General features: G+C 27.7%; 1 protein-coding gene and 1 long non-coding RNA gene across 2 annotated transcripts in view; one reads left to right on the top strand and one right to left on the bottom strand.

The window, feature by feature from the left end:
- LOC125842203 (tyramine N-feruloyltransferase 4/11-like) overlaps window positions 1-8,803 on the top strand; it is a 58,525-nt gene extending 49,722 nt beyond the window's left edge. The window contains exon 2 of the mRNA XM_049521446.1: window positions 7,992-8,803. Coding sequence (XP_049377403.1) covers window positions 7,992-8,658 — 667 coding nt within the window. The 3' untranslated portion in view covers window positions 8,659-8,803. The remainder of the gene's footprint in view (window positions 1-7,991) is intronic.
- LOC125842214 (uncharacterized) overlaps window positions 7,994-25,055 on the bottom strand; it is a 58,964-nt gene continuing 41,902 nt past the window's right edge. The window contains exon 2 of the long non-coding RNA XR_007443879.1: window positions 7,994-8,209. This is a non-coding gene — a long non-coding RNA (uncharacterized LOC125842214). The remainder of the gene's footprint in view (window positions 8,210-25,055) is intronic.

Genomic DNA, 25,055 nt, shown 5'->3' with positions numbered 1-25,055 from the left:
AAACATCTTATGTAATTTACTCTTTTGTTGTGGTAACAACCACTATTAAAGTTTGCATTAGATTTGGTAATGAAGGAGAAACCCTTCCCAATCATTTTCTTTTACAAGTCAAAGGAGAGACTCTTCCCATATTGTCTAGTTTTTCTTCTTTTTAAATCAAATTAAAAGGTTAGGCATGACCCCTACCTTATATATATTACGACATAACAAAATACATATATCAGCAAGAGGAATAATACTATAAGATATTCCAATGATACATTATATTAAAGTTTTCACTTTGGGCCAGGATGAAATCAAATACAAGTCAAAAAGTGCATCACGTCTTAAATTAATAAGATGTTAGACATATATTTCCTCTTGTGGGATGCATCACTATCTTTTAAACAGAAAAAAAAATCTAGAGAGTTTTTTCTAAAATCCTACGGAAGTATATTATATACATAATATCATGTTCAAACGTTTACTCGTGATTCTTTTATAATATTTTAATAAAAAAAATGTTAAAAATTAATGAAACCACATTGATACAAAAGAAAATTGATATGATGAGATAATTTCACTAAATTTAATTTTTATCATACATAATAAAATAATCAAAATATTAATACAATATGAATTTTTTATTTTTTATTTTTTTTAAAAAAACAACTGATTGAGTCGTATCATAGACATGCACTCCTACTAGGATTGTCGTTGTCATAAACCATTCAACAAATTTGCGTGATTGGCTTAGTTTCCATTTACAGAAACACTTATTTCTCGGAAAATTCATGATAAAGTTTATTTAAGACGAAAATATTTTTTCTCTGAAAACATGTTCTTTCTTAGTGTGAATATATATGGATTCTTATAATAAATCGTCCTTATTGAGTTTTCATATATCTTGGTCAATGTCGACGGATTTCATTTGACTTTAATTTTAAGCCACATTCATGTAATCCATATGATTATTATCAATATTGCTGAAATTTTCAACATTTAATTTTTGAAGAATTTTCAGTTCCTTCGTAGTTGTTAACAGTTGTACGATAAGAAGTTGAAAAATAACATTTTTATGATATTTTGCATGGTCCTATGCACCCACTTGGTTCTTCTCTATATTTCTTCTTTGCTGAAAATTCATGAATTAATTATGAAATTAAACTGTAAACGTCTGAATGCTATGAATTGTTTCTCAAATTTAATATTTTATTAAATTTTCAATATGCGTGCGTAAACTGTGAAATTTGAATTGAGTAAATTATTTTTGAAGTTTTACTTGTCAAAATTTTATACTCCAACAATACTATATATAAACCGGGGTTGTTCCATCCAATTTCTTTTTTATTATTATTAAGGAATATTTCTTTCGTCTCAATTTATATAAGGTAATTTGATTGAACACTTAGTATATGGAATAAAGGGAAAACTTTAAAATGTTTCAAAATCTATCTATATATAATAGGAGAAGAAAAAGTGACACATGTCATCACCACAAAAATCAGATTTTTAAATCATCTAAATTAATTATATATAATATGTAATTTGTTTAAATAGTAAATTTTATTTTATTTTTTAAAAAAATACTTTAAAAGCAGTTTTTACAATTAAATGAGATACGGTTTTAAAACAATTTTAAAATTTAACATGAAGAAACTGTAAATCTGTATTTAAGTGAAACAAAAAATAAATAAAATATTTTTAAAAATAACGTTTCTATCTATATACAATTATTCTTTAGCTTTCCGTTTTTAAAAAATCAATTAACTAAATGTTATTAATCTGAATTTTTAAAAAATAAAATAAAAAGACACATGTCAGAAACTACTAAATTATATAAGGATTTTCTAATTTTTTTATTATTTTTTTATTTAAGAAGAATTTGAAATGCCTACATTTGAAATTCAACTAATTTGAAAAAAAAAAAGTGAGAAAGAAAGAAGAAAACTAACTAAATTGTCCCATTTCTTCACTAATAATTACAGTTTCAACATTGCACACAAAATTTCGAACAATTTTAAAATTTTAAAAATAATTTTAAATATGTATCTAATATTAACCCAAAAGAAAAAATAAAAAAGAGTAACCAACTAAATAATTCCATGTTTTTTTTTTCCTAAAATTAAAAATTAGTCACTGTTTTTTAATTTGAATTTAAAAATAAAAATAAAAATAAAACTGAATAGTTTAATAAGTACGGAATCTATAGGTAATGGTTCCTAAAGTATAGGTAATTGATTAACATAAGATAATTGTTTTAAGAAAATTAACTATTTAAAACATTAATCAAGATCAATATAACTATATTACATCGGACAAATCATGAATTTTATTTTTCTTTACAGTTTTTTCTAATCACATTTTAAAGTTTCATATGAAGAAAAATAGGGGAAAATTCAATTTAAAAGGAAAATAAAAAGAAAAAGCAACGTGGTCTCTTATAAAAATAAAACTAACTTGGGTGCATTTTTTTTATTTTGACTTTATCTTAAACAATTGAGGTTTTTGAATTCAAAACTGATTATAACTTTAGAGTTTTAACTTTTTTGTTCTTTGTTTTCTCTCTCTATAAATACAAAACACAGTATTTACATTCTTTTTTTATGTGATTTTATTTTTGAAAGAGAATCATCGTGAAAAATTTTGATTATGTTTCATGGCTTTAAAGTAACAAATCAAATTATTCTCTTTTTTCAATGAGTTTATCTCTTTGCACGGTTTCTATAATCAAAATTAATTGAATGAAGAAAATATTCTACCATAAACAAGGTGGCTGGCTCTGATACCATTCTATTATAAAGGAGATCAAAAGTTGTAAGTCAAGTAATGTCCACTTGTTAAACAATACAACTAAAGGAAGGAAATAAGAGAATGAATGGTATGGTATTAATTAAAACTAAATGTGATCCAGATTCAACATAAGATTGAAGTGAAGGTGTTGCGACTTAATCTTAAATAGTGTATGTATTACGAATATATGAAAATGTTGATCAACTTTTGAATGAATTGACAACATTATACATGATTTTTTTTTGTAATATTTTAGTATTATCATTGCATATATTGAAGCCACAATTCCAGAATGAAAAACTCTTTCGTATCTTAGAATTAGAGTTTTAAAAAATCACTTTAAACATAACTATAGCGTACATAAGTAATTGCATTGAAGAATTTCTTAGCGTAAATTATCACTTAATTTATTAAAGATAAATTAATTATTAGTTTAAGTTACGATTTTTTTTATTATCATATTAAAGTGTCTATCTTATTATAATTGCAAATAACTTGATAATTTTTAAAATCTTAATGTAACAATGATATCCAAACATGCTTGCTACACTTCACTTTGATTAACTCATAACACATTAAGAAGAAGAAAAAGAGAAAGAAAAAAAAGTCCTCATACGAGGGAGAAAATGCACACTTATAATTTATAACCATTTGATCGATAGCTATATAATGAAACATGAAACCAAAATTATCATGCATACTTACGTGTAGCCTATTTTTTTATTTGTACTTATTGATTAATTTAGGCATACTAAGATTTGTTATAAAAAAAGTTAAAAATTGCTTATTTCAATAATTTATGTCTGTTGCCATTTTCCAAGTATTCTTTAAGCTGAGTGACATTATTACTTACTTGCCAAATTCTCAATAAATGATACATCCTTCTGAATTGATATATAAGTGATTTTAGGCTTAAGTCATTTACAATCCTTAAAGTTGTCCGTATATTTCACTTAGACATCTCAACTAGGGCTAGTGCCTATTGAACATTTAAATTGTTCAAAATGTATACCTATTAAACACAAAATATTGATATGGCAGAAAAAGTGTTTTTCACTTTCCTTTGGCGCGTGAAAATTTCTAAAATCATATTTTTTTAATTTATTTTTTCAAGAAAATTTCAGTTTTTGTTCTTCCATTGATTCTTGTCATCGTAAATGACTTAAACGGTTTTTTTTTTTGAATATTTTGTAAACCAATAATTTTTTTAATTGCAAAAAGAAAAAGTCCCCCACTCCCGCTTTCAATCGTCTTCTTCACCTCAACTAGGATCTTCAAAAACGAAAGAAGAAAGAAGATTTTTGGACATTGGAGTAAAAAATTTAGCCGATAGCTCCATTTCCGGCCATCTTCAAACAAGCATCACCACTCAAAATTAAAATGTGAACTCATTTAACTTAATAAAAAATAATATCAAAGAATTCGATAAAATTAATTTGAGTCCTCTTGATTTCTCTTTAGCAATCGATTTTGAAATGATTATCCGTCAACAAACTCCGTTTCTTCATCACTCTTGTATGTGACTCTCTCTATATATTTCTCTCACGTATTAGGTATGATTTTTTTTTTAAAAAAACTGAATAGGTAAATAATTTGATAAGATATTGAGTTTTATTGTGGTTTAGAAAAGAAGTGTTACAGGGATTAGGGAAGAAGATGAAGAAGAAAGGGAGTGGGGTAGCGTGGGGTGGGATAGCATGGGGCTGGGTAGTATGTGTTATTATTTTCAATATTTTTATATATAAGTGAAAAAGATTGAAATGTATTTGAATTAAATTTTATTTTTTAAAGTTTAAAAATCATTTTCTATAATTTTTGGGGACCACTTGCCACATGTCGTCTTTTCATTAAGCACTTTGTCATGTCATCGAGAGTGTGTCACACTCACTTTACATTTTTTGTTGATTACCGAAAAGTGTCTAATAGGAACAACGTTTAAATAGATAAAAGTGTTCAATAGGCACTAGCCTCAATTGAGGTGTTTAAGTGAATTATGCAGACAACTTTAAGGGGTCACATATGACTTATTTTAAATTTAATTAAATAGTAACATGTTAAATTTTAAAAATTAAAATTTTAAATTCATTCCTAAAATCAAGTTCAACCGGAAATTCAACATATAAATAACAATTTATTATAATGGGACCTGCTAAATATTGTTTTAATTTTCCTACGTATGATGAAAATTAATTTAGAAATGCTTATGAATTTAAAATTTTATTGAAACATATACATAAATAGAGGATAAAATAAAATTAAATGCATGATTTTAATAATTATAGAATAAAATTGAATTTTAAATAATCAAGAAATACTTACATATAAATCCTTTTACAATTAAAATTAACACAACTTTTTCAGTTTCAAAAGAAAGTTACACACGCACAAAATATGTCTTGAGATAAAATCACATTTCTAAAATTCATTTGTTTACATCTACTTAAATTTTAAATTATCGTTAATTGTTTTTCAATATATATAAATAAATATATATATATATATATATATAACTTCTAACCAAAAATATTACTACCAAATAATCAACAAAATATTGACATTTGTAGGGCAAATCTTCGAAAGATTTGTGTTCTAAAAAATAAAAGTTTTTTTTTTTAAAAAAAAACAAAAATGCAATTGTTTTCCCATTTTAAACTTAAAAATAAAAATAAAATTTGGATTCTAAGTTGAGAATGAATTTATAAATAAACAAATTAGGTATAGTTTATTAGTTTAGAGTTGATATAGCTATTTTAAATTTGAATTAAGATGTAAACATTTTCAACTGTTTAATTATAATTAAAAAATAAAAACTTAAATGCATGTGTTTTTTGAAATGATTAATTAGAATTCTCACACCACCGTGATTTTCACTTCTTTTAAAAAAAAAAATAATAATAATAAATTTTTTTTTGGTTAAAATAAAAATAAAAAGAATAGAAAATAGTCATATTAACTGTATAAAAAAAAAAGTCATATTACCTGTGGTAGTATTCTAATTGAATATTACAATTCGGTAATTCATAAGATTATTGTGTGTTACGGATAATGCTTATCATTCAATTTTTATTTTTTATGTTTTGGTCATACTATTTTTTAAATTTTGAAATCAATTTATTTAAAAAAATTTAATCGTTAGTAAAGTATGAACATGAGAGGAAATATAGGAAAAATGAGTTTTTAAATAGGAGTTTCTGCTAACTCTTTGTTTTGTTTCTATTTTGTTTTTATTGTATTAGTTTTTTGTTAAATTATAATTAACAATTTTTATTATATTATTTTTTTGTTAAATTTTAGTTTATAAATTAAAATTATTTGAATTATGGAATTTTAAATTGGAAGTAAAAAATTCTTAATCAATTTACTTATATTTTAGAAATTCACTACTCCCCTTTACATAACTCAAAATTAAAAAGATAAAAATATTTATATAAATTTAAAACTGATCCCACTAACTCATCTAAAACTGATCCACTAATTTTAAAATAATTAACTGCAGTTAAATGCATGCGTTTTTTTTTGGTAAAATATAATTTTGTAAAATTTAGTTTTTATAAACATTTTATTTTAAATGAAAAATCTTTTAAGATTAATTTTATTTTTAATAATAAATACTATTTTTATGGGGAATTATAGTGCATATGGTTGCATTAGTATTTCAAAATTTTTTTTATCAAAAAGCACAAATCTGTAATTTATAATTAAAAAACAACCTGTCATAATTTTTTAATTATTTTAAAAAAACAATTTTATTTTCCTTTTCTTTGAAGAGATGATGATTTGAAACTAACCTTATTAATCTCAACAACATTCTTTTTCCGTGATGGTAGCATGTTGATGTTACTTAATTTATTAACTTTATCTAATTAATATTAAAATAATATATTAATTATTTATATAAAATTAGATTAAAGTTTTATACTATGTTGAAGACATACATATTTGCTAAAGAATAAAAACATATTTAAAAAATCTAAACAAATCTAAAAATCCATAAGATAAAAGAAAAGATTTATAGTAAATTAAAAGAATAGAAGATGATCTGTTTTTTCTTTCAACTTTTTCTTTGCACTAAAAATAATTATTTGTATGTGATATATTAATTTGATAACTTATTTTTATGTGGTATATATTAATTTACTTATAGTAATATTTTTAAATTGATCACCAAAATTCATTATTTTATACATCCTTATTTTATGCAATTGTTTAATTAAATGAAAATCGTTTTATTTTGTAGGATTGAACGAGAGATGATTATGCTAAAGAGATTGCAACATACTTTGTAAGTTACATTTAGATTTTAGCTAAAAGTAGAGTCAATATTTTTAATACTAGATTTTAGATTGATCTATAAATTTAAAATTAAATTAATTAGTACAAATATTAATTCAACAAACACCGTATATGCTTTTAGTTTTCATTATACCAGAAGAAGGAGAAGTTGTTAGAATAATGTTTATTAGTGTTTTTGAAGAAGGTATCATCATTGCACATATATTAGGGTAAAATTTTTGTTAGCATTAATTGTATATATAATATTAAATAAAATATAATATTATATGATTATACATGTACTTTTGTTACTCAATAATAATTTGTATTAGTTACTATTTCTAAATTTTAAAATATACGCGCAATGCGTAGGTACGTATACTAGTTATCTTTAAAAGAGTACACCATTATTGATTTCTTTTACCAAACAAGTGAAATCCAACATGAATAAAATGTTGATAGCATTATTAAATTTTGCAATGAGTCATTGTTCTTGGTCTAAATAAAAAGTAAAATGTGTCATATAAATTGACACATAAATAGTTAATTACTATCAACTACATAAAATTGGTGGACAAATTTTAATATATAACTCAAAAATTATCATCCTACATTTTTTTTTGGGTACAAAAAAGAAAAGCAAAATTGGGACCAAAGGCCAAACCATTGCATCAATGACTCGATCCTTTAGAACGCACGCCAGAGTTGACGTCCACCAACCTTTTTTTTATTGTTGGAAAAGCCATCTCCACTACCCAATTAATGAATTTTAAAAAGGGCCAAATTCTCCACTATAAATAACCATTATGATACTGAAGTATTTCCACATTACTAAACCTTTCAACATTTCTTTTATCTAAAACCTCAAATTTAACTAAACACTTTCCCATGGCTCCTGCTCCATCTGAAGCAATAATTACCACCAACTCATCATCGGAAAACAACAACGTTACCATCACTGGAAAGATATACACACGAGTTCGTCTTGCTACGAAATCTGATCTGTCTCATATATACCAATTGTTTTACCAAATCCATGAATATCATAACTATACTCATTTATACAAAGCTACTGAGTCCTCCTTAGCTAACTTGCTCTTTAAAGAAAACCCTCTTCCACTTTTCTACGGGCCATCCGTGCTTCTACTCGAAGTCTCTCCAACCCCTTTTAACGAACCCACAAACGAAGGGTTCAAGCCTGTCCTTACAACTTTCGACCTTAAATTCCCTGTCGTTGAAGGACAAGTTGAGGAGTTCAGGTCCAAATATGATGATAAGAGTGATGCTTACATTGCAGGATATGCTTTCTTTTACGCTAATTATTCATGCTTCTATGACAAGCCAGGATTCTATTTTGAGAGTCTTTACTTCAGAGAGAGTTATAGAAAGTTGGGAATGGGGAGTTTGTTGTTTGGAACAGTTGCATCTATTGCTGCCAACAATGGGTTCGTATCAGTAGAGGGAATTGTAGCAGTTTGGAACAAGAAATCATATGATTTTTACATAAATATGGGAGTTGAAATATTTGATGAGTTTAGGTATGGCAAATTGCATGGTGAAAATCTTCAAAAGTATGCTGATAACAAGGAGAAAAATGACGAAGGAAGCTGTTAGCTATTGTGTGTTTTTCTTTTATATGTTGAAAGTTCAATTCATACATTTCTATTTGTAATTTTGTAAAAGCAGAATGCTCATTACATTTGTATTAATTCTAAATTGGCTATCATATATAACATAATCTCTGTGATTCATGATTTAATTTTATTTGGCACAAATATTATTTGGGAAATCACAGGGTTTTCTCCCTTGCCATATTAGATATGCATCTTTCCTCCATTCTTAGGCTTCGTTAGTTGTACTTATTTTTACGAGCTAATAACGGAAACCTCCAAACTTAGAAAAATAGCTATAGTATAATTTCTATTAAAACCTATTGAAAAGTTCAAGGTTCGTTACGTAATGAATAATAATGTTCATACTCATCTATCAAGTGTAGCCTTATCCAATTTAATTTGTTGATGTCATTTGCACCAATGTTTTTATTTTGGAGTGATATACTCCATTTAATTATCTAATAATTTTGGAGTGATATTTCAGTAAATTATCTAATAATTATTAGGACATGTCGCCAATGATAGGCTTAGAATTCTCTCACCAAAAATATAAAGGTAATAACTACCTCTAAATTTTATCGTCTATTATAAATTTTGTAACGAAAGTGAGTGTTGTGATTGGGAGAAAAAAAAACAGATTGGACTATATCAAGACGGTATTATTATTTTCTTTTCAATTTAATAATGATGTTTAAATTTGAAGCGTCAAATAATTTATTCTTTAATCATATTTCATTTATTTTCTTATCTTTTAAATTATTAATTATTGAGATGTAGAAAATAGTACTTAATTTATTTTATAAACTCCATGATTTACTTATTTACTTAATTAATTGGAGATGCAGCTAGTATTGTGATATATTATACGGAAAAGGGTCAAAATTGCCTCTGAACTATGCGAAATAGACCACTTATATCCTCCATTACATTTTGGGATCAAAAATACCCCCGCAGTTATCCTAGGAGACCACAAATACCCTCAAGAGTTAACACCCCAATTTTTTAGTGACGTGGCAAGCCACATGGGACTAATCCCTCCACCTAAGCATTGCCAACTAAGATTCACTACAAAAAAACTTGACTTTTAGTGACGACAAAGTCGCCACAAAATCCCAAAATATTGTCACTAAAGGTTATGAGTGATTTTTAGTGGCGACTAAGGCTCCAACAACCATTCGCTAGTAAAACCTATTTTTCAACAAAAAAATATGATAATTAATTTTTAATTGCGACCTAATTTTCTAAAATAAATAACTTGCAATATCCATATTTAAAACATCCAATATTATTACGAAAAATAATAAAAATTACATCTCTATTCAAATCTCCTACTATATATATAATGCATCATTGTACATTTTATACATTTACATATGACATAAAAATAAAACATATAGTGTCTTCAAACTCCTACTTAATCGATATCATATTTGATTTTTTAAAAACAATGAATAAAAAAACACAAAATTAGAATTTAATGTTAAAAACTTTTAGTGACGATTTTCTGGGCTTTTGTGGCGACTGTTGTTGCCGCTAAAGGTCTAGTTCTTTTGTAGTGAATCCTAGTTGGCAACGCTTAGGTGGAAGGATTAGTCCCTCGTGGCTTGCCACATCAACAAAAATTTGGGGTGTTAACTCTTGAGGGTATTTGTGGTCTCTAGGGATAACAACAGGGGCATTTTTTATCCCAAAATGTAACGAAGGGTATAAATGATCTATTTCATATAGTTCGGGGACAATTTTGACCCTTTTCCGTATATTATATATTATTCTTCAGGGTAGATAGATATCAAATTACCATATTTGAAATAAAAGTTTTTAATACAAGAAATACGGTATTATGATTTTGGTATATGCATTTTATTAATTTTGTAATTAATTAATAAGAAAATTATTTATATTTTCTTTTGAACATTTTTATATGTTTAACCATTTAAGTTAGTAGTATGATATAGTTAAGGTGTTCTTTTAAAAATCAAAGACATAATTATCTATTATATATTAATATCGAAATTGAACTTTAAACTATCAAATTATACAAAATTAATATGGAATAGGAATAATATAGTATTTCTAAAAATCAAAAACCCAAATTAGGGGAAAGAATTGGGGCCAGAAAATCTTTTCGTAGTAACTTGAGATTTTCTAGCCTAGTCCAAATTTGGACGAAATCGAAATCAATGAGGTCTAGGGAAATCTGGTAGCAAATGAAAGGTCCAATTGTGAATTTGATCTTATGAGTAGATAGCTAAGACGTTAAGGAATCCGTATGACTTTACGGAATTGAATTCGGGCTAGTAGAACTCCCGAATATGGTCTTAGCGCGAACGGGTATTTTGTGAGAGTTGTGGGATGAAGGTGTGTTGTGAAAAGGGGGTTTTAAAACTCTTAAAATTGCTCATTGTTTCCGTGCAAGCCGCTGAGGTGGGATTTTCCCGCCAGCGTGGAGCCGTTGTGGCGGGACTTGGGCCACCATAGCGGGACAGACGCGACTTAAGTCGGAAATAAACCCCAAAAACGTTTTATTCTGCACTTTTCGACTTTAAGAGCAAAGGAACGACCCCAAGTGCTTAGATAGTGTTGTACATTCTTCTTTTATGGTTGTACCTTTAAAATTTATATTATTGGACAATTTAACACCATTAATCACAATAATTAATAAGTTAAAACATTTTTAAAAAAAATATGAAAATTTGGATGACTCTCCAAATTTTATTTGTGTCACATAAATTGAGACAACAAAAATAACATTTATTGGGTCCATTTTAATTTATTTGTCTTTTTTTTGTGTTTTTATTATTTAAAAACTGCGTATAAATACTATAAATCATGATAATTGACAACATAAAATATGTTTTGAAAAAAATACAAAAAATTCCACTGATTCTTCAAGTGAATCTATCGTAAAAATACTATAAATCATGATAATTGACAACATAAAATATTTCAAAAATAAATACATATAAAAAAATTTCATTCATTCTTGAAATTCGTTACAAATTATGTATAAAATATAATAAATCGTGATAGTTGACAACTTAAAATATTTATTAAAAAAACACAAAAAATGAAATTGACTGATTCTTAAAATTAATCTATCAATGTCACATAAAATGAGACAAAAGTAGTAATATGTATTATTTTTACTATATATAATAAGTGGGAATATGTACTACTTAGCACATGACAAGTGTTACATGTGTTTAGATAGTGTTGTACGTTCTTCTTTTATGGTCGTACCTTTAAAATTTATATTATTGGACAATTTAACACCATTAATCACAATAATTAATAAGTTAAAACATTTTTAAAAAAAATATGAAAATTTGGATGACTCTCCAAATTTTATTTGTGTCACATAAATTGAGACAACAAAAATAACATATATTGGGTCCATTTTAATCTATTTGTCTTTTTTTTTTTTTTTTTTTTAAATTGCGTATAAATACTATTAATCATGATAGTTGACAACATAAAATATGTTTTCAAAAAAATACAAAAAATTCCACTGATTCTTGAAGTGAATCTATCATAAAAATACTATAAATCATGATAATTGACAACATAAAATATTTCAAAAAATGTTGTATGTGGGTAGTCTTATTATGCCTTAAATAGTGTCAAAGAAATTACAGGTTTGTGATAAAAAAAATTTATTCTTTTATCCACACAAACAATTGCTTCAAAAACTCCGTTATTAGCTCCTAAACATACCATTTATATTATTGGGCCCGTGCATAGCTCGAGCACCATTATCTAGTATATATATAAAAGAAAATTCTAGACTCACCTACGTGGCGCCATTACAAACCAAAATTCTCTTTTAATTTATTTTATTTTCAAAACTAGCCTTCCTCTTTTATGAAAAGTTGTGACTTTTATGAAAAGTTGCGACTTTTATGAAGAATTGCGACTTTTATGAAAGGTTGTGATCTTTCCTAAGGATTGTGACCTTTCCGAAGAGTTGTAACCTTTCCAAAGAGTTGTGACCTATCCAATAAGACACAATAAACATTTGTTCACACTATCCTTTGTTGTCTATAAATAGCGGAATTTCCTCTCATTTTAAAACAACAAAAAATTTGAACTTATTCTTCTTCTTATGGACAATTAAATATTTGTGTACTTTGCTCCTGTTGAATGACTCACTGACACCATTGTTTTTGTATCAATACATTGGTGAATAAAATCGTTCTATCCTGAGAGGACCTATTCCCTTAAACATCAGGTACTAGATGGGAATAGTTTTCTTAAGGGGACACTGTGCATTCAGTGGACTCAATTTTTTCCATTCCGTTTCATTCTATTGTTACAGATCCTAGTATGTTTTTTACAGTCATTAATTTATGCTTATATTATTAATTGTTATTTCTGAGTACATGCTTTAACTTTGTTGTTTATATTTCTGCAAAATTATTTTTATAAGTATTTGTTAGTACTGATTAAATAACAAACGTTAATTGAGTATTCAAATAAGTTTTCTCTATTGGAATTGTTGAAGGTACAATAAAAAAAAAAGGCCTTACAAATCTCTAATTTCTTCATCAACAACGTCATTCCTTACAAGGATGAGATTTTGTGTTCTATTTTTACTAAATTTTATCAGTGGAAATTATGACTACTTTAAGGATTGAAAGTTAATTGAAGTGTTATTCAATTTTTTGAGGTATGTTATTTCAAAACATAGGAACTTTTTTGGTTAGAATGTTTTGTTATCATCATTGGATAGCTCATAGTTTACTCCCTTTAATGTATGTTTTTTCTTACTGTTTTGTTGTCTTCTTAAAATTGTATTAATTATTTTTTATTTGGTATGTATATGATCTCACTTGAACAAAGCTTTCGCCTTTTTAATGTTTTTCTTTTTTTCCTTCTCATTCGGCTCTTCTAAATATTTTTGGTGTGAGTTATGACTATTTTCGGCAAGCTTAATTTGAAGAATATGAAACAAAACCTGGTCTAAATAAAAGTAATATCTTAAGCTACAAAAGATATGTCTATTAAGATAGATTGTTGTCCTTCATGTCCCAAGCCATTGCTGAGGGTTTGAGTTATCTAGGTTAGACTCATTTTTAATTTTTTAATGTTCGAGAATATTTCTTTAACATGAGTCTAGAATCCAACATTTTGATCTACTTTTACTTTCATAATGCAAAAAATTATACATACATATTTCTAAAAAAGTTGCAAAGTTGCATTGATGAAGCATCAAGAAGGGCCTTCAGAGCAGCAATTTAATGAAAAATGAATTTCTAAAAGGGTCAACAATATTATTTTGCTGTCGTTTCAAATTAAATTTTGTTAGAGTAACAAAGTAATAATAACGAAAAGTGGTGAACGTTTGACCTCAGACAAGATTGTCTCTAATTTTTTTTATTTATGTTGTTGTGGTGTACATTTAACGGTCTTAACTTATTTATAACTAATATTGATTATCAAAAATTTTCACATAATTTTCTAACCATAAAATTATCAGATTCTATATTTTTCATGTAAAAAAATAGAAAAATTGCTGTTTAATCGCTACATAGAAACATCACTCAGTTTATCAAGACAATTATATCATCAAACATATATTATGATAAATTATGTAAAAAATAAAAATGATTAGATATCAAAATATTTTTAATCATTCATTATATATTTATAATTCTTGAGATATGTAATAATGCCAAATCATTTAATTTCTGTTGAAATGATCTTAAAACCTACTAAAATTTACTTATTTTTTTCTTATAACAATCGATTATTGAAAAGATTGTTCAAAAGCTTAGAAAGATGATTAATGCCCCATGAAGCGTGAATTTATTACCTAGTGTTACAATCAACTCTCAACCAGTGTCCAATAAAAATGAGACAAACGATGCAAATAGTGAAACTAAGTAATTAATCTACTAAACGACTAGATAGAATTTTTGGAAATATGTAATTGCGTTCCTATTTAACTTAACTAACTTCCGTCTTCCTTTTGCATTTTGTATAACATATTATTTTGTGAAAAAATATTAAAGTATTTCATATGTGATTTATGATATGGCGTGTCTTCGTGTCATTTCATCAACCATCAATGTGAGACTTTTATCATTCTTTAACATCTCACCTCACGCCTAGTGCTTAGCATGTGAACACTATAATGGGGGAACAACATCGGTGAACAACAAATATTGGGATAAACTTGACTCTAATACCATGTTAAATTAGATTTTACGTCTAACTTACACCCCAAAAACTAGCTCATGAGGGGAGGGAAGGTTTGTCCAAATACATATAAAGAGAGTAGGAGTGTCAAAAATGAACTCAAACATAGGTAAACCGTCCAACTCGCCCAGAATTTAAAGGATTGGGCTCAAGATAATTTGAATTGGGTTCTTACCCATTTTAAGAGATCTCCTCAATTGAGTCCAATTCAATCTCCAATTTCAATCCGTTTTAAAACTCTTTATTAAGANTGAGAGAATCCTCAATTGAGTTCAATTCAATCTCCAATTTCAATCCGTTTTAAAACTCTTTATTAAGATATGCTCCTATATTAAAGGTATGAATTATTATCTATTTAATATCTTTTAAGATTTATCTATCTATTTGTTACTTTAAAAAAAAAAACTTGAGTTGAAATTCAAATTGTGATTATAAAAGTTAAATATCACTATGTTAAAATTATAGAGATTAAGCGGGTCAAATTAGGCGGGTCAAGACCCAACCCATATTTAGCCCTTTTGAGCCCAACCCATTTGAATTCAAAGTAAACTTGGGCGGGTCAAGACCCAACCCGATTTCTATTTCGACCCAACCTGCCCATTTGACACCCCTAAAAGAGACCAATTAATCTCTTATTCCTCTGCTGATGTGGGACTTCTTAACAATATGATGTACTAATTTATATATTAGGGGCTTATACATATGCTCGAGTAGGGGTGTACATGATCGGGTTGGTTCGGATTTTTCAATTATCAAACCAAACCATTTGTGTCGGATTTTTAAATCTATAAATCAAACCAAACCAATAAAACTCGGGTTTTTCAACCTCGGGTTTTTTCAGGTTTTTCCAGTAAAGTATTCATACAAACATATAATTGATTTACTTGTACTTCAAATATTTCTCTAGTCCTACCAAAATACAACTATCTAATGTGTTTCTTAAGAAAATAACACAAAATATGATATGAGTAATGACACTAAAATATCCAGCAAAATAACAATAATAATGAAATCGCGTAAAACAAATATTGCAAATTAACAAGGCATAATGAAANTAAAGGATTGGGCTCAAGATAATTTGAATTGGGTTCTTACCCATTTTAAGAGATCTCCTCAATTGAGTCCAATTCAATCTCCAATTTCAATCCGTTTTAAAACTCTTTATTAAGATATGCTCCTATATTAAAGGTATGAATTATTATCTATTTAATATCTTTTAGGATTTATCTATCTATTTGTTACTTTTTTTAAAAAAAAAAATCTTGAGTTGAAATTCAAATTGTGATTATAAAAGTTAAATATCACTATGTTAAAATTATAGAGATTAAGCGGGTCAAGACCCAACCCATATTTAACCCTTTTGAGCCCAACCCATTTGAATTCAAAGTAAACTTGGGCGGGTCAAGACCCAACCCGATTTCTATTTCAGCCCAACCCGCCCATTTGACACCCCTAAAAGAGACCAATTAATCTCTTATTCCTCTGCTGATGTGGGACTTCTTAACAATATGATGTACTAATTTATGTATTAGGGGCTTATACATATGCTTGAGTAGGGGTGTACATGACCGGGTTGGTTCGGGTTTTTTCAATTATCAAACCAAACCATTTGTGTCGAATTTTTAAATCTATAAATCAAACCAAACCAATAAAACTCGGGTTTTTCAACCTCGGGTTTTTTGAATTTTCGGGTTTTTCCGGTAAAGTATTCGTACAAACATATAATTAATTTACTTGTACTTCAAATATTTCTTTAGTCCTACCAAAATACAACTATCTAAGGTGTTTCTTAAGAAAATAACACAAAATATGATATGAGTAATGACACTAAAATATCCAACAAAATAACAATAATAATGAAATTGCATGAAACAAATGTTGCAAATTAACAAGTCATAATGAAAATGATCATAATTCAAAAGTACTAAATCATGCTAAAATAAGTTTAACAAGTATTAGTTACATGACTAAATATTAAAGGAAATTAAAATTAGATTATGCATTTGAATTGTCTAAACCAATGTAAAACCAAAGAACAAATATTCAATATTATTGTCATTCTTAGTGTTGAATTGATTTCCTTTTTGCATTAGTATTAATTTGATTTTGATTTAAGCTTTAGTATAATTATCAACATCTGTGGACTATAATCTTTATTGAACCATTCAGAATTCTAAGTTTCAAACTTGAAATAATATATTAAAAGATAAAAACTATGAAAAAGAATAAGAAATATTTAAAAATTATATCAAAGTAAATATTTTTATGTATAAAATAAAATTTTAAAATTATATATATAATGCCGGGTTGATTTGGTCTCGGGTTGATTTTTTTAGCTAAAACCAAACCAACCCAAATATAGTCGAGTTTTTTTTTCAATACCAAACCAAGTCAAACCAACCACTAGTCGATTTTTTTTTTCTCGATTTACGGTTTGATTTGGTTTTCGATTTGATTTTGTACACCCCTATGCTCGAGTATACTTAAACACATTATATATGCTATCATGGATTTGTGGGTGAGTCATTATATATTTGTATAGAATTTTCACGGTATAAGGCTAGATGTAGTTTTAAAAGTACAAAAAATTATTATAATTCAATTATATTATAAAGGTGTTTAGTTTAACTGATCATAAATAGTTGATAAGTTTTAAGTGTTGAAACTTGAAGGTCAATTGATAAGTTTAAAGTGTTGAAACTTGAAAGTCAAATTTTTAAGTGATGAAATCAATTTAACTAAACAGTTACGTGCTCGGTCATAGAAGTGTTGAAATGATCACCAATAAAATATTTGATAAAGCAAAATATTGTTTTGTTTATTTTTTTAAAAAAAATAACATACTTTAATTAATTCATTATTTTTGCAAGAACTATAAATTTGAAAAGTATCTTTTTTGTTAAAATAAAAGGAGGAACGATTAATACTGAGTGAAGAGAAAGCTAGGAATTTTATTTTGAAATATATATTTTGAGAATTAGAAAAACTATTAAGGGTAAAATAGTAAAATATTTTGATAAAAAAAAAAGTGCTTATAAATTGAAAAACCATTAATTAGGGATGATTTGAGGACCGTTAGTGGTGTATTTCATGACTTTTGTGGAATATTTGAGATGCCTTTTCAAGGAAATATAGTACCCTTAATATAGGCATGAACTAGAGTTTAGGGTTTACCCTCGAAGAATCCTAATTGGAATTGAACACATATTGTAGAGTCTCAACTAGAATTGAACACGTCTTGCAGAGTCTAACAAAATTTCAATGTCTACAACCACATCGTTACAAAAGAAAAATCGCCGGTTTCACAAAATCTAATTTTTATTAGACAAAATGAAATATTCAAAGAATTAGTACGATATAAATTTTAAAAAATAACTAATTGCACTACTAAAAAATTGCTAAAAAACGACGGACGACGTCGCTCCAAAAAATGACACCATTTCCCATGCTGTCCGTCGCTTTTTAATAAAAATAATTATTTTTAAAATTAGTTTTCAAAAAGCGACGGACGACATCTCTTAGTCCGTCGCTTTTTTTTTGCGGATTTTTGCGCGAAATATATATATAATTAATAGTAATTGATTAATTATTTTTTTAAAGGAGCGACGGATAGCATCTCTAAGTCCGTCGCTTTTTGGTCAACATGACTGGTCAAACAATATTAATTGATTAATTATTTTTTTAAAGGAGCGACGGATAGCATCTCTAAGTCCGTCGCTTTTTTGGTCAAAATTTTGGTCAAGTATTTTTTAAAAAAGTGACGGACAAAGAGACGCTGTTCGTCGCTTTTCTTAAAATATCTTTGACCCAGATCGGGATTTTCTTATTTTCTTCTCTCTTCTCTCTTCTTCTCTCTTCACTTTTATTCTCTCCCTTCTCACTATTGATCTCCCTCCACCAGATGCTGCCTCCACCTCCACCGTCACTGCCCTTGCCCGTCGCCGCTAGTCGCCGTCCGTCACTGCCTCTCCTCTTTGTTAAGGTTGGTGCTTAGTTTTAGTTTGTTTTTTTTTTTCAATTCTAGTGATTATAGTTGATTGTTAGTTAGTATATTATTGTTTTAGTTTGTTGGGTTGTGTTATTGTTAATTTGATTTGATTATTGTTAGTTAGTAGAGAATTGGAGATTTTTTATTTTAGGGTTTTCTTTTAAATTGGGCATTTTTAAATTGAGTATTGTAATTAGTGAATGAATTAGGGTTTTTTTTATTTTAGGACTAGTTTGAACTTGAGAATATGTAATTTGATTGTGAATTGAGATTTTTTTAAAAATTGATTGATATATTGTTACTTAGTAAAGTGTTACTTTGAAGTTAGAAATTAGTAATTGAAGTGTATATGATGAATGTTTGAATGCCATGACTATATAGTGATGAATGTTTGAATGTCATGAATATATATTGATCGATAAGGTTTTTTTTGAATTAGAATTTGAATATATAACTAATTGTTGAATTAGAAGTTTATATATAACTAGCTATGAACTTGAATTTAGAACTTGAACTTGGAACTTGAATATAACTAATTAATTCTTGGATTAGAAGTTTATATATAACTAATTTTAGAAATTGGATAGGAATTATTAAATTTAATTAGAACTTGAATTTTTGTAGGATTTTAGAACTTTAATTAGGTTTTGAACTTTTGAAATCTTGAATTATTGTATGATTTTAGAACTTTAGAAATCTTGAATTATTGTATGATTTTAGAACTTTAGGTTGTGAACTTTAGAAATCTTGAATTATTGTATGATTTTTGAACTTAAAGTTGTGAACTTTAGAGAACTTGAATTTTTGTAGGATTTTAGAACTTTAGAAGGTTGTGATCGTTAGAAACCTTGAATTATTGTAGGATTTTAGAACTTTAAGTTGTGAACTTTAGAGAACTTGAATTTTTGTAGGAACTTTAGGTTATGAAACGTTAGAAATCTTGAATTATTGTAGAATTTTAGAACTTTAAGTTGTGAATTTTAGAGAACTTGAATCTTTGTAGGATTTTAGAATTTTAAGTTGTGATTTTTAGAGAACTTGAATTATTGTAGGATTTTAGAACTTTAGAAATCTTGAATTATTGTAGGATTTTAGAACTTAAATTTGTGAACTTTAGAGAACTTGAATTTTTGTAGGATTTTAGAACTTTATAAGGTTGAGCGTTAGAATTCTTGAATTATTGTAGGATTTTAGAACTTTAAGTTGTGAACTTTAGAGAACTTGAATTTTTGTAGGATTTTAGAACTTTAGGTTGTGAAACGTTAGTAATCTTGAATTATAATAGTATATTAGAACTTCAAGTTGTGAATTTTAGAGAACTTGAATTTTTGTAGGATTTTAGAGTTTTAGGTTGTGAACTTTAGAAATCTTGAATTATTGTAGGATTTTAGAACTTTAGGTTGTGAACTTTAGAAATCTTGAATTATTGTGGAATTTTAGAACTTTAAGTTGTGAACTTTAGAAATCTTGATAAAATGTAGTCTTTATGACTATTTGTAATTTTGAAACGAATTTTGACAGACTTTATAAGTCTTTATATTGTGATTTAGATATTTTTAAATGTTAATTTAAGTTTGTGGTTTTATATTTTGTGTAGCTTCTTTATAATATTTTGTGTTTGATTGGGGCTGAATTGAATTGAATTGAGTTGAATTGCTTTTGAAGGTTGGGCAGCAGAAACTGGCAGTTTCTGCTACCAAAAAATTTGCAGAAAAAGTGACGGATAGGGTCCTTTAGTCTGTCGCTTTTTTCAATTTTATTTTTTTAAAACCCAGAAAAGCGAAGGACAGGGTCCTTTAGTTCGTCGCTTTTCTGAATTTTTCAAAATTTTATTTCCAAAAAGCGATGGACGGCGTCTCATTGTCCGTCGCTTTTCAAGATTCTAAAAAAATTAAAAATTAATTAAAGCGACGGACTTCATCTCTTTTTTAAAATTAAAAAAAAAAAAAAGCAACAAACGGCATCGCATTCTTAAATTTTTTTTTTTATTTTTTAAAAACAAAAGCGACAATGTCCGTCGCTTTTGACCAAAGTGTTGAGTCGTATCATAGACATGGACATTTATTAGGATTGTCGTTGTCTTAAATCATTCAACAAATTTGGTGTGATTGACTTGGTTTCCATTTAACAGAAACACTTGTTTCCATGCATCTTGGTCAATATTGATGGATTTCCATTACCTTTAATTTCATGCCACATATATGTAATCCATACATATGATTTTTATCAATATTGGTGAAATTGTCAACATTTATCTTTGGAAGAATTTTCAATTCCTTCGCAGATGTTAACATTTGTATGATATTTTGCATGATCCTATGCTGTGCACCCACTTGCAATTGTTTCTTCTCGATATTTCACCTTTGTTGAAAATTCATGAATTATTTGTGAAATTTAACTATTAATAATGGGCCTTGCCGGTTGAGTTTAGGATTTTTTTTTCCTTTTCCTACGTGGAAAAATAAAAATCTTATTAGAATCAGTTCATTTTAGCCCATAAGCTCAATAATGTGTGGTGTATATATAAGGCTTATTTAGGTCTTATTTTTAGAAACACAAGAGAGAAAAATCAAGAGAGCCGTTTTAGAGATTGAGAGAAAGGGAGAAAAATCTCATCTTTGCTTCAGGAAATTTTCTGCTCAGACAGTCCTCTTCTAACAGAGTTTGCCGCTCCATTAACCGTTGGATCGTGCTCAAATTTGAACTGGGAGTTCTCAGCATCTAGTTCTTCAATTCAACACTGGAGATCAAATTTTGTTGTCTGTAGCTTCTGATTTTGGGGCGTGAACAATAGCTCTTGTTTTTTGGTGAAATCTCTCCTTTAATTCTCTAGTTTTGGTGCAATCTTGTTTTGTTGACGCTCATTGTTTGGCACTTGTTTTGTGGCCAATTTTGGAGAACAATATTGTAACTCTTGGTGTTTATAGTGAAGCTTTTGGTCTTTACCGTCCATTCTTCGTATTGCTTGATTTAGTTTGTCTTCTCTTGGTTCAAATTGAAAGGAAAAATTTAGATTTGAGTATTATTCCTCTGTTATCCTATCGGGCATTCTTGTGAGTGTCTTGCCTTACCCAACACTGCCCTGGTCAAATCTTTCTCTTCGCACCTCAGATCAACAAGATCAAGAGGAAGGGCTGCTTATCAAGCTTACCTATATACAAGAATAAGAAATTTCTTTCTATATCCAACTTAATTCTCCACTATAAATAACCATTATTATACTAAGTATTTCCACACAATATCCCATTTTAAACCTTTTATCTGAAACCTCATTCCCCTCAAATTTAACTAAATAATTTCCCATGGCTCCTGCTACTCAACAACCAACTCCATCTGAAACAATAACCATCCATGCATCATCCGAATCCAATAATGACAATGTTATCATCACCGGAGAGATATACACAACAGTCCGTCTCGCTACATAGTCTGATCTGTCTCATATATACCAATTGTTTTACCAAATACATGCATACCATAACAATACTCATTTGTACAAAGCTACTGAGTCCTCCTTAGCTAACTTGCTAATGTACTTTTAATATTAAAATTATTTTATAGAGAGAAACTAGTTTAAAGATCTATTATAAAAAAATAAATTAAATTTTTATCTTTATTAAAATAAAATGTTCATATTCAAATTTCCAATCAATACTATACATTTTTTTGAAAGGTAGAAATCTTTAATTGTTATGTTTTTTCTTTTTTCCTCATCTTACAAAAATATTATTGTTGCCTTTTTCTTGTTTTCTAATTTTGTAAAGTAATACGTAAAATAATAAATAAAATAAAAATACGCAAACGGAAAGTAAAATATAAAATTTATTATATAAAGATGAAAAATAAAAAATAAAATTATTAAATGGAACTTAACCAAACATATTAGGTATATTAATTAAGTAATAAGATATATATATATATATAGGGACATTTTAGTCTTGAAAAAAATAATTTTCTTCTGCTTTTTTTTTAAGAAGCAGAAATTTTTAGCTTCTTCTCAACAACATAAAAACTGATTTTGCTTCTATTTAAAAGCACTTTTACAGGTTTGTCAAACACCAACTTTTTAAAAAAAATATATTTTTTTGTTAAAATATGTGTTTCTGGGCTCCCAACAACAATGTCAAATAGGTTCTTAATCAATGTTAGATAATCACCAAATTATTAAAATATAAAAAATAGATTTTTTATCAAATCAAATCACCATCTTTATTACAAAATCTCCTTCTTCATTTATTAGCATCACTATTTTCGATTTCTAAAAGTGATTTCTAATTTTTAGGAAAGAAAAAACTACTAAATCAAGTTGAAAATGGAAGAAGAAATAATGGAATAATATTGCAAGAAACAATCCAATAATATTACTTGTCAAAATTCAATATGCGTAAACTGTGAAAATTTTAATTTAGTAAATTGTTTTTGAAGTTTTTGTAGAGAATAGCAGAAGAAAAGTGTAATCCGGGAAGTCTTCTGCTAGCCCAAGATCGTTAACTAAGATCAAAAGATTCAACTAAAGAAGAGAAAACTAGAAAGGAAAACTTGTTTATAGAAGAATACTCTTTTATTTGGGTTGTTTTTTGGTTACTTTACAAATGTCTAATGTCACCCCTATTTATACTTGTATAGGGATGCTTCTAGAAATTATTCTAGATACTTGTACAAGAAAAATCTAGATATCCTTATCTTCTAACTATGTAACAAGAACCTAGATATTTCTATACTCTACTTACTATACATATCTAATTATCTAGAACCTCTAGATTTTTCTTAAGTATAAATATAAAAGATATTTACTCTACAAAATTCTAGAAAGTTCTATTAAATATCTTAGATATTTTTTGTACCTCCAAAAAATCAACTTTAATTTTTCACAGTCCCCCTTAAAGTGATTTTTTGGAAACTAGCCCACACTTGTCATGGAAGAGCTCAAACGAAGCTTTGAGCCACATTTTGGTGAAAATCTCGACAATTTCTTTCGAACTCCTCTTGCTTCTTCAAATGATAAAGATTCTTCATCGTCAGTTAATCCATGTAGATTATCTCCTTGTTGAGTTCTCAGACTCCCCCTTTCTCTTAACTTCTCGATAATTATTTTATCTAGAGAAACACTATCAATTTCTTGTAAAGTCTCAACACCAACACAGGATCCACTGCCATATTTTCTTATCATCTCCTCGATAGATTTTTCAGCAGCTTCAGAACTTTCAAAAAACATATTATTTGTCTCTGAGACTTCAACATCAGCTTCTTCCTCTATTTGATATTCATCATCTCCATTTGCCTCTAATATTTGATCAAAGCCAAAGACTGACCTCGATATGGCTGACGATTGTACAGAGAATTCAACTTCCCATACATCTTCCTCAATACTTTCTCCATAAAGGTTACCATCAACATATATAGCTTTAGATACTGCTTGTTCAGAATTTATTTTCTTGATTTGTTCGATAGAAGCTACCATATCACCAGTTTGCACATCTTTAATAGTTTCTTGCTTCATACTGATAACATCAACATTTTTCTTCTCCACGTGATCGATTGCATTTTATTCTGAATCCTCGATCAAGTCTTCTTCAAGGTTGATGGAAACCATAACATCTATTGCTCGAGCCTCAGCTACTAAACAATTTTCCCAGTCTTTTTCTTCTTTAGCAACTTTTTGAGCCATATTGCTTTCCTTGGCTCGGTAATATATTCTTATATGTCCTATTTCACCATAACGATAACATCTGAGAGGCTTTTACCCTAATAGTAGAAGACTCTTCCTTCTTTCCAAGCAAGCTTGAATCATCCGAGGATCGAGAGTGCAACATATCTCTTGATTTTCCTTTGAAGTTTCTCTTGTCGGCTACAAGAGCATCTCCTTCTCTATATTTGACAAACACACTAGCCAACTGCTTCGCCAGTAATTCCTGTGATGACAACAAAATTTTAAATTCCTTCAAGGATGGTTGTTGAGCCAATCCTTGAATTGACGTCACAGATGAAATATATTCAGGTTTTAACCCACGAATGACTATTCTTTTCATTCGTGCTTCAGAAATAGATTCAACAAAGATATCTCAGAACATAAGTTTTTAATCTTCAAAAAATACTCAGCGATAGAAAGGTTACCTTGAGTGGTGCTTGCCAATTCATTCTCCAATATCTGCAGCCGAGCTTCATTCTTCTTGTTGAACAAACGATTGAGGGTCCTCCATACTTCATGAGCT

This window comes from Solanum stenotomum, chromosome 10 (assembly GCF_019186545.1).
Source record: "Solanum stenotomum isolate F172 chromosome 10, ASM1918654v1, whole genome shotgun sequence".
NCBI lineage: Eukaryota > Viridiplantae > Streptophyta > Magnoliopsida > Solanales > Solanaceae > Solanum > Solanum stenotomum.
This window is presented reverse-complemented; position numbering and strand designations above follow the sequence as displayed.